The following is a 13,930-nucleotide window of genomic DNA, read 5'->3' on the forward strand; positions in this document are numbered from 1 at the left end:
GTGTGTCTTTGAGTTTGTTGAGAACCTCCTTTGAAAATTTGCTTTAACAGTGCAGAGATTTCTCATCCAGTGTTACACATTGTGTCCAAAAAAGAAACCCTTATCTGCATCCTTCGGTTCACAGCCAAGATTATGCATCGGGCAGTAAGTCTGCTGCTTCACCTAAGGACAGATATCTGGCTTAAGATTTATTACAGGCACTGATATGGGTGCACTTCTGGTTGCTGTGTTCAGTAAGAGTCACTGCTGCTTGGCTTGTTGTGGTTTTTAGTTTCATGTGTTGTTACACCACAAACAGAAGCACCTGTTGCTGTGAGCCAGAATAAAAAGCACCTGGGCTGAGAGCTAATGGGCAGTATTTTAGGGCAAGGAAGGATGTGGGTGTTGCAGTGTTAGGTATTGCAGTGGCTGCTGCTTAGATACGAAATTCATGCACTTCCAGACACCCCTATGCAGAGGAGGGAGCCCATTAAAATAGTACCTGCCAGGAGCAAACCAGGGGGGAAATTCTGAAATGAATACAAAAGCATAGAAGATGTTGGCTTTTTATGGTCTCTGCCTGCTGGGAATCTGCAGTGCCTACTTGTCTGCTGCCTTCCCCTCACAGTCCTGTCTTCTGCTCACATTCAAATTTCCTCAATAAGAAGGGCTTTTCTCCCCTTTATGAAATACATTAGCAGTTCAGGTGTTCCCCAGGACGTAGGGGAGCAAGGTTCAGTTTCCTACCTTGCCTGAAGGCATTCAAATCTGTACCTCCTATCTCCCACTTCCCAGTGGAAACTGCCCCAGGTTGGTCTGAGTTGGGGTCTTTTCTACTCCTTCTTTTGAAATTCTGAGTAGTAAGTAATCATCAGGTCAGATACAGAAATAGTCCTAGGGGCATGGATTGATATTTAGATGTACCCCTTCTCCAGTGATCATAACCACTGAGCTGTGGGGCAAGAACCCAAGGATGGTTGCATGCTGTGTCCAGCTCTCTCCCTTCAGGGCCAGTGAGTTCCCCGTGTCATCGGGAGAGCTGTCGTAGGGAGGGATGGCTGCCTGCTCTGCACTCTCCCCTTCCAGAGAAGAGCCTGTAGACTGTTTCTTGGGTTGCTGTCCTGGGAGGTGAGAGTCTTCATCACAGTAAGCAGAGGAGAAAGCGGGGATCATAACCCCACATCCGAGTTGTGTTAACATCTGCAGAGGGTGGAACATCACTCTCTCCTCCTGCACAGAGGAAAGGGAAAGTAAGAGCTACCCCTGTATTGAGGGATCCAGGGTTGCTGTGATCCATGTGTTTTAAGGATGGTCCATATGAGGGAAGGTGTTTCATTTTGACCCCAGTGTAGACCCCCATTAGGGACCAAGCTGCTCTGCTGTTCAGGAACAGAGGTCCTGCTGCAAGTGTGCGAGGATGGGCAGTTATCTATGGCTTATTGGAGGGGAATATATTTTTTTTAACAATAATAGTTACAAGGAAAGATTCCTGAGGGCTTGTTGTTTTTGATGAGCCTGCCAAGCAGCAGGTATGACTTGACCTATCCTTTTACCCTTCCGGCTGTGTCTCCCCATTTGCTCAGGATCCCTGTGTGTGTGTGTGTTCAGAAAGGCATTTGATGCTGATTGGAACTAATTCACCACCACAGTGGGGGGAATTCACTTACATTGCTCTGTGCTAACAGCTATAAGCAGTGATAATTAATAGCTCCTAATTGCTTAATCAGTGTGAAGTTTTAGACTATGTCATATATGAAGGTTTTATTTTGTGTAGAAGACTAAACCCCCAATTAATGCATCGAGTTGTACAGGCTTACCAGTGCTGTCTGCTCCAAGTGGAGAAAAATAACCAGTGTCTTCATTACCCCCCTGAAGTCCCTTTCTGTAGTCATTACTGTGGCCTGAAGACATTTTTCTGTAGCAGCTGAAGTAACGTTACAGTGAGCTTCCTATCAGCTCAGAGCTGTCAGCGATAAATATGAATCCACCGGCCTGAGCCTGTTCGGTGCTGCTGACATGCTCTTCTTGACTTTCCATTTATTCCTTTACCTCTGGTGGCCAATCTCTCTTAAAATCAAAACTGTCTGCCACCAGTGTATCTAGCGATACTCTGTAATTTCGCAGTTCTCAACAGATCCCTGGTCCCTCTGTGCACATGAGGCTTGTCTCCATCCCACATTACTCAAGAAAATGTGTCCCCCTTTGGTATTCAGGTTTTGTTTTCTTGAGTGCTGGTTCAGTTTTATCTCTGTTCCCTCTCCTCACTCTCCCTCGCACTGTCCCTGTATCTCTTTCCTTGCCTGTCTTTCAGGGCATATCTCTTGGATTGTTTTCATTTCCCAGACCTATTTTCCATGCCAGTTTCTTTTCAGCTGCCTGTGCCTGAGTCCCTCTCCATTTGTGTGCGTCTCTCTTCTTATCTACTGAGGAAGATGAGGGGAAGATAGAGGCCTAGGATAGCAGAGTTGGAAGTCCCTATTGGAAGCAAACGTTAGAAGGAGTTTACTTTCACTGATATTGAGCACCCGTGGTCCCTGGATGCACCCACCTGGCAGGTAGGGGGTGGGTACTAGAAAACTTTGACTTATGGATGGTGGTAGCATCCACAAAAGGTGCTGTGCTTTTTCCACACTGTAAGTATTCATCATTGATGAACACTATGCGAGTTTTCACTGTAAAGGGATCCCGTTAATATTTGTGCAGGGTACCTCTATTGGGCATGGAGACTTCGAGGTAGAAGCAACGACACAGATATGAGACAGAAAGGTGAGCTGAAGTGCTGCCATTTACAACAACAGAAGTAACAATATCAGTGCAGGTATGGCTTGTTAAAGAAAAGCTTGAATTTTATGGGACTAATCCCATGCTGGAAAACTATTTGGTGATACATCCCGAGGTAAACTCAACTGACATCAGTGAAAGCAACCTAGTTCAATAGCAGGAGAGGAATTGACCCTTAGATTTCTGTATCCCATAATGCTTCTACAGAGAGTAAGAGAAAATGAGCACTAGGTATTTCTATAAGATGCTTTCTTCTTTTACAGAAAGTTTTACTTTCTCTTGCTATATGTGTCTTTTCTGCCATAAAGAAATGAAATCCTGGAAAGTGTAAGTCTCTGTTAGGTAATTAACTTTCAAATCAATAGAAGAGATCTGAAGGCTAGCACAGGGCTGGTAGAAAATGCAAAATGATTTTTACTTAGCAAAGAAATGTGAATAAATGAATGAATGTGTGACAATAGGAGTAGTCAGACAAGGACACGGAAAGCATTACAGCCTGATAAAAGCAGAACAATCCATCACAACAATAGTATCTTTAATTCTCGTTAATGCTGTGCTGCGGTGTTTGAGTTATATTTTGATTTTGTTATCTCTTCATACATAAAACTAAGGACTTTTAGCTGCCTAGAAAAAACACGCAAGCGTATTTAAACCTTCTGTCCCATTTAAGCAATGGAAAGAAGAGACTGGGACTCTTACCGCAGAGTATACCTGGAACTTCTTTGACCTTAGGGCTAGTTACGTCTAGAAACATCTAGATGGCATCTCTAGCATTTTTGTAGGAGTGAATTTTTGAGGCAAAATATGAGTTCATAAATAGCTTACAGAAGCTAATAAATGATTTATAGGTGTTTTGATAGTTAATCAATTATTTTAGACTGTTAGATAAGTAAAGAGGCTGCTTATAACCATGGCTTGTAACCATCAAAGCCACTTTATTTTGGCTGTGTTTATTCCCACTTTAGTATCAGTGTGTTGCAGATATGCTAACATTTATTAATGATTTATTAACCTGATAGAAACCATCTGTAAATGCAAGCTTTGTGCAAAGTGAGACCACTTCATCTCTTATTTCTGCTTTCCTTCTCCTACTGAGAGAGGTCTGCTTGATGCAGCTGGCATAGCTGATGGGGAAGAAGCAGTGTTTCTCCTCTGTACTACACTGAGCTGAGAGCTAAGAGGAGGACTTCATTTTTCTTGTCTTGTCAGTAACTTAATCCTTTGCGGTTTTACTGTTCCTGAAGTAATAAAGTCAGTCTGGAGCCAAAGGAAAGCCCTTCTCAATTCTCAGGAAAGCACAAGGATGAAGTAACCTTGGTCTTTCCCAAGCTAGTGAGGAAATGTTTTCTGCTGGTGACTTTCCCCAGCTGGGAGAGCAGAAGCATCTCCCACAAATAAAACTCTATCCTGGAAGTTACAACAATGATACTCTGTACCAGAGTCCATAATGAAGATCTGTTGCAGTAGTATTGGCCAAGGGAAGACGAGTCCAGGAGATGAGCCATTGGTTTTCCGCATGGAATTTGCCAAAGCAAAATTAATTCTTATGTTCCAGTGGGAATCTGCCCTTTCTAAACTTAGATTTCATAACAAGCCCTGTAAAATTACGTAAGCCTCCTTTTAACTCCTTCCCTCCTCCTCTGCAATCTAATGAATAAAATGTCATCGTGTATGCAAAACAATGCTACTATTCAAGAGCAGAAATATGCTCTAGCATCACACCTGTAATGGGGCAGGAGACTTTTCCAGGTTCTTCCTCATCTCACTTAGAAAAGAAAAAAAAACGTTTTTTCTAATGTGCCTTTACTAATGTACAAGAATTAAGTGAATGGGCAAGGTAGCGCTTACAAGGTAGAGCCCTGCAGAAATTTTTTTTTGGCCAAATTCCAGCTAATTCTTGAATCACTGTTTGATTGTAATAAGAACATACATGATGAGTTGTTGCAGATGGGCTGTTTTACTGCTGCTGAGTGTTCCTAGGTCCCGCCGATTGCCACCAGGACTTTAGGACATAGAGCATCTTTTGATGTCAAGGACTAGTGGGCGAAGGATTCTACCTGTTTACTCTCTGCTGCATCAAAACAAAAGGAAGAACACTTCTGCAGTTTCATGGTTTGCCATTTCTTCGTTAGTTATTTCTTTTAGCCCTAACTGCTGTATGTTGGAGAGGTTTAGAATATTTCAGAGACACAAGGAATAACAGGAATAATTTATTTTATACCACAAATCATTTGCTAATTTTTTTCTCAAATCTGTCAGCTCCCTACAATCTAAAAATCCTAATACATACACACAGAAAGATCTGTAAGAAGTAGTATAATTATTCCAAGGACATCATCAGTCTCAGGGCCAATAGATTTATTATTGTTTAAGCCTGATGCACAAATCTAATCGTGAGACCTGTTCCTCACATGAATGCTCTGTATGGTTCTGACTACTTATGTTGACTTCCATGGGACTATTTTTGTGTTAGATTTACAGAGCTGATCTTTAATGGGTAGCAATCTGTCCTTATTACAATGGGGAAAAACAGGTGAAATACTGAGTTATGTGAGGGCAGAATCTGGACCAGTTCATACTGAGAGCAAAGAAAGTTATTTTTCTTTTTAAACAAACAAACCAATATAGACACACTATTTGGAGGGAGTTTGTTTTTTGTTTTTAATTCTCAGTATATTTGACCTTCAAAAGGACATGTAGCAATGCAATTCAGAGGTGTGCTGCCTACAAGCTCAGCTCCTTGTTGTGTCTGTGCAGCTAAGAAAAGTGAAAACAATGAAAGAGACACTTTGAGTTCCCAATGAGAAAAAAGGAAACCAGCAGCGTTTTCTTGCTTTATTGTTAAATATCTCTATTTAAATGCAAATGATCATCTGACACTCCAAACAAAGTCATGTACCAGGAAGCAGACATGCAGGTTAAAAAAAAATTTTAAATTATTTTTGAAGATGCTGGATTGCTTTTATTTCCAGGAGGAATAGAGGTGGCTGAATACATTTTTGGTTGCGTACCGAGGATCAGCTCAGCACGTAGAAGTTTTGAATACGAAGATTTTTATTTTAAATGTAGCTTTTGTAGAAGTGTGGGTGGAGTCCCCAGTTAGAGATCACTTGGACGGATGCTTGAAGTTTCTTCTGTGTTATCTCGCTGCATGTATTGCAGTGGAAAGCCCAGTGCATACAGTATGTTTTGGAAGGCGGTAGAATCCAGGGACAGAAAGAGGAAGAAGCAGCAGAACTGCTGCCTTATTCTGCCTCAGGAATATGTGGTTACAAGTGATCTGTGGAGTGCTTTATACTGCATCTAGCTGCAAGGCCTCTGGCTTTCTTCCTAAACTCCAGACCCCTTAAGCTAGCCAGGCATGAGATTTGACCACAAGGAAGGATCAGGCATAAAATAAAGTATTGCAAGAGGAGGCTCTGTTGTCCATGGGTTGCAGTTCCTCCCAAGCTGTCCCCAGCAAGGACGCTCCAGCTCAGGTGAGGACCAAGCAAAGCAAGTGGTGGGAAGGTTATCTGCATGTGCATCCAGGTCTATACTCTTTCTCCTTCCCGCTTCTTCTGTTGGTCAGGGATAGCCAGTTTATAAAACCCACTTCCTGGGGATCATTTTTATTCAGCTGAGCGAGCACCAAAATCAACAAACTGTATCTTATCAAGCCTCCTCTGTTAAAACTCTTCCTTTAATTTGCTGTTTACCTCACCTTCTTTTTAAACTTCCATTCTTATAAATGAATAGGGATTTATTTGCTTTCTGCACAGGGTTCCCGCAGTCTCTTAATAATCATAATAATCGTTATTACTGATTAAAGTTGCATTATTCATGCCAGATGGAGTCCCCTCCCTGTCAGCCAGAATGAGTTTGCTTTATGTAGTTATAGTACATTTGTGATCTAAATAAACAGATGGCAGAATGTGACAGCAAATTATGTGCTGGTGATGTCAGCAACAACACTTCCCAAGTATAATTGCTTTAAATGAACATGAATGCAGCAAGGAGCTGGTAGTTTTAACAAGGTAGTTGGCATACAGTGTGGTAATTACCATACAACATCATCAATAGCGCCGTGAATGCTGTGCGAGTGCTGAGGGAAGAACGCTAGCTTTGAAAAAGTAGTGACAGAAAGTCCGACTTTACACAATTGTCACAGTGGGTTTGCTCAGCTGTATAACGTCTCGTAGGTATAAGCACACTGCTAAAAGAGGAGCAGTGTTTTCTTTTGGGGTGATCCAACCTTAGCTGAGAGATATTTTGCACTTTCTCCAACGCTATCTCCCATCAGAGCACGTGGGAAGTATTTGATTTAGTGTAATGGAGCAGTGTTAACAGCAGCTGCTGCTAATACAGGACTGAAAGGTAAGCTTCTGGATCAGGTTCAAAGGGGAAATTGGCTTAATAGAATCTCAGCAGTATTCAGTGATGAATAAAAGTTTAATCAAAGATGAGGTTAGGTTCCTGTGGTCAAAAGCGCAGCGATAAGGACTGTGCATAGTCTTCAACAATGCTTATGTTGGGTTTCTCAGATCATCTCTTCAGGTCTGGCTGGGTGTAAAGGGCTTGGCTGCCTACACCTCAGGCACTGCCACACCTGGGTTTTAGCAGCTAGGGTGCTGTAAGGCAGGCTCTCTGTGTGTGCTCTGGGAGCATTCAGGAGGGAGAAGCACTAAGAGCAGGAGTGTAACTGAGCTCTGGCCACATCTGGATAGGAACTGCGGAGTGAGGTCTCCGTTCACTCACAGTCAGGACTGGTGTGGGACTGAGTGTTTTCTCAAATAACCTAAGACGTAGCTAGAGGAAAATGAGCCAGTTCTTCTGCCTGCTTTCCATTTCCTCACACAGTGGTCAGCATTTAGCCATGAAATGGGAGATGTGAATTCAACTCCCTCTTCAGTCCAAGCGGGTTTCAGTCACTAATTACTAGGTAGTTTGTAAAAGCTACCATTGCTAACTCTTCCTCCTCCATCTGTATTTCACAATGAAAGCACCCACAGTTCCTTTTCTCAAGGGACTAAACTTGTCAGCATGTAGAAGGACAATGTAGAGCATCACCTCTAGGTTCTGAAGGAACATGAGGTTCCTTCAGAAGCTCAACCGCAGGCAATTGGAGAACCAGCAGCCAGAAAGGGAAAGGTCCTGTAAGCTTAGCTGTTGCTGGGGTTAAATGGTTGGACAGGGCACATTTCCTTTACCATGATATTGGACGTGAAGACTATGCAAGCTTTTGGGGAGAGGGGTGGCTTTTAATCAAAGGCATTGAGTGTATTGCCCCACTGTTCAGATGAAATTGAACATGAGAGAGATAGATATCCTTTCTAGCACAGCCATCTCTTCTCCTGTGGAGGAATGAGTGGGTCTTACATAGGACATACAGAGCAATAGTAATATCACCGGGTGATGAAATTGTTCCTCAGTCCTCCAGACTTGTTCATCTTTTTATGTCTTAAAATATCCTAGTCATTGTACGTAGCAGAGAGCTATTTATGGTATAAGGCACTTAGAAAAGTAGCCAAATTTCATATATGTTTGACACCAATTCTGGCTATTTATCTGGGCCTTTTTACAGGCACTGTTTTAACCTTGGTAAAGCATAAAAAACCCTCCAAAGATAAGATGGACCCTCCTCTTCAGCAGTTGCTGGATGTTGAGGAAATGAAAGGAAGCCACATTGCTAATCTGTCCCTCTTTCTGTCTGTCCTGCAGGTGGTCGATGCCACAAGTCCTGCACAGGCCGATGCTGGGGACCCACAGAGAATCACTGCCAGACCTGTAAGTATGCAAGACTCAGAAACAAAGGACTGAAAAATGATGTAACGGGGATCCTACTTTTTTTAATTGTGGAGGGATACTATAAATTCTGGTTTTAGTGTAATTCTAAAATATTTGAAATTTTTTTCTGTATGTTTTTACCAACAGATGATCTACTTTTTTTTCCACCCATGTGAATTTATGTTTTTCTTTCCTCCCTTGTGCTTTCTAAAAATGCTTAAGCTAACTTGAATTATCTTTTCACTTCTTGACAGCAACATGGAGCATGGGTCCTGAGAATATTGGTGGTTATTTTGGAATACACTGAAATGAATACTGCAGAAATAGAAAAAACTACAAGGCAGATTTGGAGATCTTTAATGATGGCCTGATGCTGCAAAGTTCCTAATGCCAAAATACTCTTTAATTTCAGTGGGAGCCTGGGAATATTAGTTATCTTGCAGAATTATTCTCTTTATAATAACTTTGGAATGTATTTGAGTTGTACTGAAAGAAAGAATAATAGGGGTTTTGTGAAGGAAGTAGTAAGTGAAGGGTTGTTCACAATGTCTGTCCGTCCTCTTGAATTTAGAGAGTATTAAAATGAATAAAAAAGAACTATATCGAGAGACTTTCTTCCTTGCATGCTTTCAGCTCCTTCAGGTAGGCGCTAAAGAGCTAGAAGTGCAGTCACAATATTAGCAAATGTAAGAGAGGAGAAAATTGAGAGCTGCCTTTTCCTACAAGTTCCCCCCCCACCACCCTTACGGGAATAGAGCTATCCTTTACGTTTCCTTTCTTTGAAATTTAGGAGGGTGGAAATTGGTTGCCTTTACTGGAGTCAATCTTCATAGGAAATGAAACGGTTGCTGATATCTCCCCCAGAGAGCACTGCTCTAGCTTGTACTTATTTCCTTGGCTGAGTTGTAGATAGGAGGAGGGGATTGTGACAAATTAACGGCTATCAAGTGAGCACGCCAACTAACTCTCTCAACTGATGATAGCTCAATGTCATCTGCCTTTTTTGTTGGAAATATTAGGAACAGTGCAACTATGCCTTTTTTTTTTTTTTTTTTTTTTTTTGACTACTTGGAGTACAAGATAAGAGGAAATTAGAAACGGCAGGCAGCTTGACATGAACGTTTTACGAGTGAGCACAAGCAGGAAATCCAAGCTGGCCTCCTGTCCATGGCAAAGCAAGGGGCACAGGCGACAGAGCTTTGCGCCTGCAGAGGCTCTGCCACCTTGCCGGGTGCTGCTTTTCGTTAAGGAGCATCGGCTGATGTTGCTGGTAAAGCTGATGACAGTTACAGCTCCACTAAAGTTAATATGTTCTTATATTACTGTTTCATATTGAGCTTTATCTGTGGGTGTGACTAAAAATGCTTTAGGACAGGTTGTAGGAATAACTGTATAATGAACCAGGTACAGTGATGCTAAGCAGATTCTTCTTTCTCTGAATCGAGTTGGTACGTCTCCTTCCTTTGCTGGCAGTCTGTATGAAAGCCCCAAAGAAGTCAGTGCTCAGAAAGTCTCCTTACATCAAGGTTATGTGCTGGAGTAGGTAATGGAAAGGAACTTAAACCCTAGCTGACCAAATCATTTTATATCATGGTTAGGTTAGAATTAATTAATGCTGGTTTTTATTCTGTCCTAATGAGAGGCCTGTTTTCTATTAAAACTAGTAAGTCTGTAAGAACCTGGGTAATTCATCCGAACTTGAGTAGACTTATTTAGGCCTTAAGTGTTTAGCTTATCCGAGAATACCAGAAAATCTTGGCAGTTATGTAAGGATGAGAAGATTCTGCCTCAGGCCTTGGCTCCAGCAAGCGGAGGCTCCAGCCTTATGTAAAGTTGGAAAGTCCAACTGGACTCTGTGTGGCTGCACAAGTCCATGTGGCAGGATCAGCTCCCACAGTCTCAACTTCTACAAAGCACTGCTCTCAGATAAGTAAACTGATTTGGTGGATTAATGTAGTAAATCCAGAGAGAGCAAAACTTATCTGCAGTGTTGTGAAGTCAGAAGCTTAGCAGAGCTGCACAGTAGGTTTGCTCCAGGAGTGACAGCTATCTCTCTCTTCACAGTGACTGCCCTCTCAAATCCAAACAGTGGGGACAGGCTAAGGCACAACCGTGGATTTAAAATAATAAACTATGGAAAGACATATGCCATGTAAGTTCCAGGGAGATACACAGATCACACATTTCTAATTTGAAATAGCTACTCTACAGCCTTTTACCTTTGAGCACACTCTGCAGCCTCTGATTGTCAGGGACAGGAGTTAATTTTATATCGTATACTTCCTCTTTGCCTCCTTGACCTTGCTGCACCTTGGGTAAAGAGCAGGATTTAAGCAAAAGACTGAATATTAGGCTGGCAATGGGCATTTCTTCATTGCACTTTCTCAAAACGTGTTTTTCTGCAAACTGTTTGAAGCAAAGAATGTGAGTAGAGACTCAAAACATAAAAATACAAGTGATGCTATGCTTTTGCTGCCTTCATTTCTGACTTTAAAAAACACGCCTGGCTTTCAAGCTCATAAATGTTATTCTTAGATGCAAGCTGGAGGTAGGATGAATGGTATCACAAACATAGCGCATACCTTAACCTAGTCACCCTGGGGATACATGTCTTTCAAACGCATGTAGGAAAATACTTCAGCAATACTACATCCCAGTGTCAAACTATTTTGTTCCTAGAAACAACTCAGAAGCACGTCTGCATTTTAATAATTTCATTTTTTTTATGGAGTCACTGAAGCAAAAAATTCTAATGACCTTCCCCCCCCGCCCCAAGATAAGATTTAAATTATTTTCCTGGGAAAGGATAAAAAATGAAAGATCTTAATCCTTGTCTTTCATTTCAAATTACATATGGAAAAAAAATCAAAATCCTTTTGTTTTTTGCATGAATATCATCTACCTAGCTGCTTCTTATGTTGCCTTCCAGCAATGTCTTTCTGTACTTCTAACTCTATCTGAAACACCGCCTGCATCTAACCCTGTCCTAATGTCTCTCTAGATGTGACAAGAAAATTTATGTATTTAAGAAGACAGTTAATAAGAAATTTAAAATAAGCTTTTCCATTAGGAGGTAGAGAAGATGTAATTTCAGGGTACTGTTTTATGCAGTTAACAATCCATTTTTCTATTATAATTAAAATATTAGTAAATATTAATATTGAACATTTAAAAGTTAGACAATATTCTTTGTTTCAGTGTCAGGAAAGGCTGATGTGGAAATACTTTAAAAAAGAATCTATTTTTCAAAGAGGATTGAGCACCCACTAAATAGAATGTAAACCACTAAAAAAACCCACAGGAACAAATGCTTTTGGAAGTTACTAATCAAATTTGAAAATCTATGCTAGGTTGTTAGTATTTTTGCTGTTGATGTCTGTTAAGAATTTGTTTGGGTTTTTTACTTTTCATATGGAAAGAAATTGAAACTTTTACAAATTGAATACATTATTTTATTAAAATGACAGATTATGCACTTTGTCCTAGAAGAATGTAACTGAAACAAAAGAGAAAAATCTAAATTAAAATATAGGCCCAACTAAGGGAATGCAAAAAAGGCAAATAGCCTTTAAATCAAAACCGAAACATAAACATTCAGCAAATGTAAAATGTTCCATGACTGTGTACGTGTACAGGGGTTTGGCCTGAGCATAATTGTATTTATACAGTCTTTGTGCAGCTGATGTTGCTGAGAAAAAGAAGGTGCCGATGCAGTAAGTGCCCAATTAAAGTAGCAAAAGGCAAGCGGGAGCCTGGTGGGGGAGACAGAAAGAGCTGAACCAGCAGCTTAGATCAATCAGGGTAACCCAACGTTTTTGCTTGGAGCCAGCATCTTTAATTAAAATCCTTGTATTTCTCTAATAACTTTGCATGTTCATAAGACTTTTTCATTGATTTCAGTTACTTCCCATTTTTTCCTTCATAGATTTATAGTGCCATGACATAATTAAAGATTAAGGGAAACAATGAGACTGATTAATTGCACCCATACATGAAGTGCCCATTCCACCCTGTCCCCAACACAGCTTATTGCTATATTGCAGAGGAATACTAGTAGAGATTGACAGTCAGTGTTCTACACTCCCCCAGAAACCCGTGGCAACGCATGGCATGTTTTTTCAAGACCTCCGTGTTTGTCGCTGTCCATTGCTGTCCCAGCCCCAACTGTGACAGTTCTGTGCAGCTGAACCCTCAGATTTCTTGGGATCCCACAAAGGGTCAGTAGGCATCAGGGCAGGTAGTTGTGCTGACCCTCAAAAGTCTGGTTCGAAACTTGGGGTCTCAGCTGTGATTACTGAAGGGTCTCTTCACAGTTATGTTTGATGAAGAAATGAGTATCTGGCACTTAAAATTCCTCTGGGGTCCCAGCCCAGAACTCCTGTATCTCACATGTTTATCTAAGCTGCAAGAAGGACCTTATGTGAGGGGTCCTGATCACCCCTGTCCACCAGCTCCCCTGTGAACAGTCTCCACACGAGGTAGCAGGAGGAGGAGGTCGGTATTGCTCCACTCTCTCAGCTTGCAGCAGGGTTGCTCTCAGTTGATGCTGCCTGTTCACAGCTGCTGTTCAGTTCCCTACCATCTGTCCCCACTCTCTTCTTGGCACCATCTCGAGCCACATGTCCCCTCTAGGAGACACCCACCAACATTCATCAGCCTTAACATATAGTTTGATATTTTGGGTAATATTTACCTTTATGTTTCACCCTTTCGGATAGGTCTTGAGTCACAGCTGTAAAATCAATTGATTCCATTTGGAGGAAATTTTGCCAGGAAAAAGCTTGCTATCTTTTTAAACCAGAGCACCTATGTACATTTTCTATAGGGTTTATCCCATGATAGTGATTGCAGGAAGCTGAACTGTTGAGTTATGTTTACTGGAATCTGAACAATCAGATTGTTTTGGGACTTCAAACAATACCTACTATTGCCTTGCGGGGTTGTTTTTTTGCTTTGGGGAAAACCCTTCATTGCAGACCGTCTTGCACAGAGTCCTTAAAAACATTCAGAGCGCACTAAGCTGTTTTCTGTCTGGGTATGTGGTGCCCCTGAAGATATCTGACAGGTTGTCCTCAGATCTGGACCATCAATAGCAGTTATGCAAATACAGCATGCAGTGAACCAGAAGATAAATAGGGTATGTTGTGGTCTTCTCCTAGAATGAAATGTTGGCATTTCTGTTGGCATTGTTTGCTTTCCCAGTAAAATAAACAATTAGGGAAAAACAGTGACAAACCTTTGCTGTAATTGCGAATTTTGCAAACCACTTTATAACTTCCTAGTCTTCAGGAAGACTCAAAATGTTCCCTATCCTGAACAGCATAGTAGAGGGCCTCATTAAGCTGGTGCCTAATCATAAGCAGAGTATGCTTTTTGAAGGCACTCTGTTTAAGTATTGTGCTGA

General features: G+C 41.4%; 1 protein-coding gene across 10 annotated transcripts in view; it reads left to right on the top strand.

The window, feature by feature from the left end:
- The window catches only part of ERBB4 (erb-b2 receptor tyrosine kinase 4), a 649,063-nt gene that overhangs the window by 437,240 nt on the left and 197,893 nt on the right, over positions 1–13,930 (top strand). For all 10 annotated transcript variants that reach the window (XM_030018184.2, XM_030018186.2, XM_030018189.2 and 7 more), the window contains exon 5: positions 8,461–8,526. In XM_030018184.2, the coding sequence (XP_029874044.1) occupies positions 8,461–8,526 (66 nt within the window). The remainder of the gene's footprint in view (positions 1–8,460; positions 8,527–13,930) is intronic.

Source organism: Aquila chrysaetos, chromosome 6, assembly GCF_900496995.4.
Source record: "Aquila chrysaetos chrysaetos chromosome 6, bAquChr1.4, whole genome shotgun sequence".
In the NCBI taxonomy this organism is placed as follows: domain Eukaryota; kingdom Metazoa; phylum Chordata; class Aves; order Accipitriformes; family Accipitridae; genus Aquila; species Aquila chrysaetos.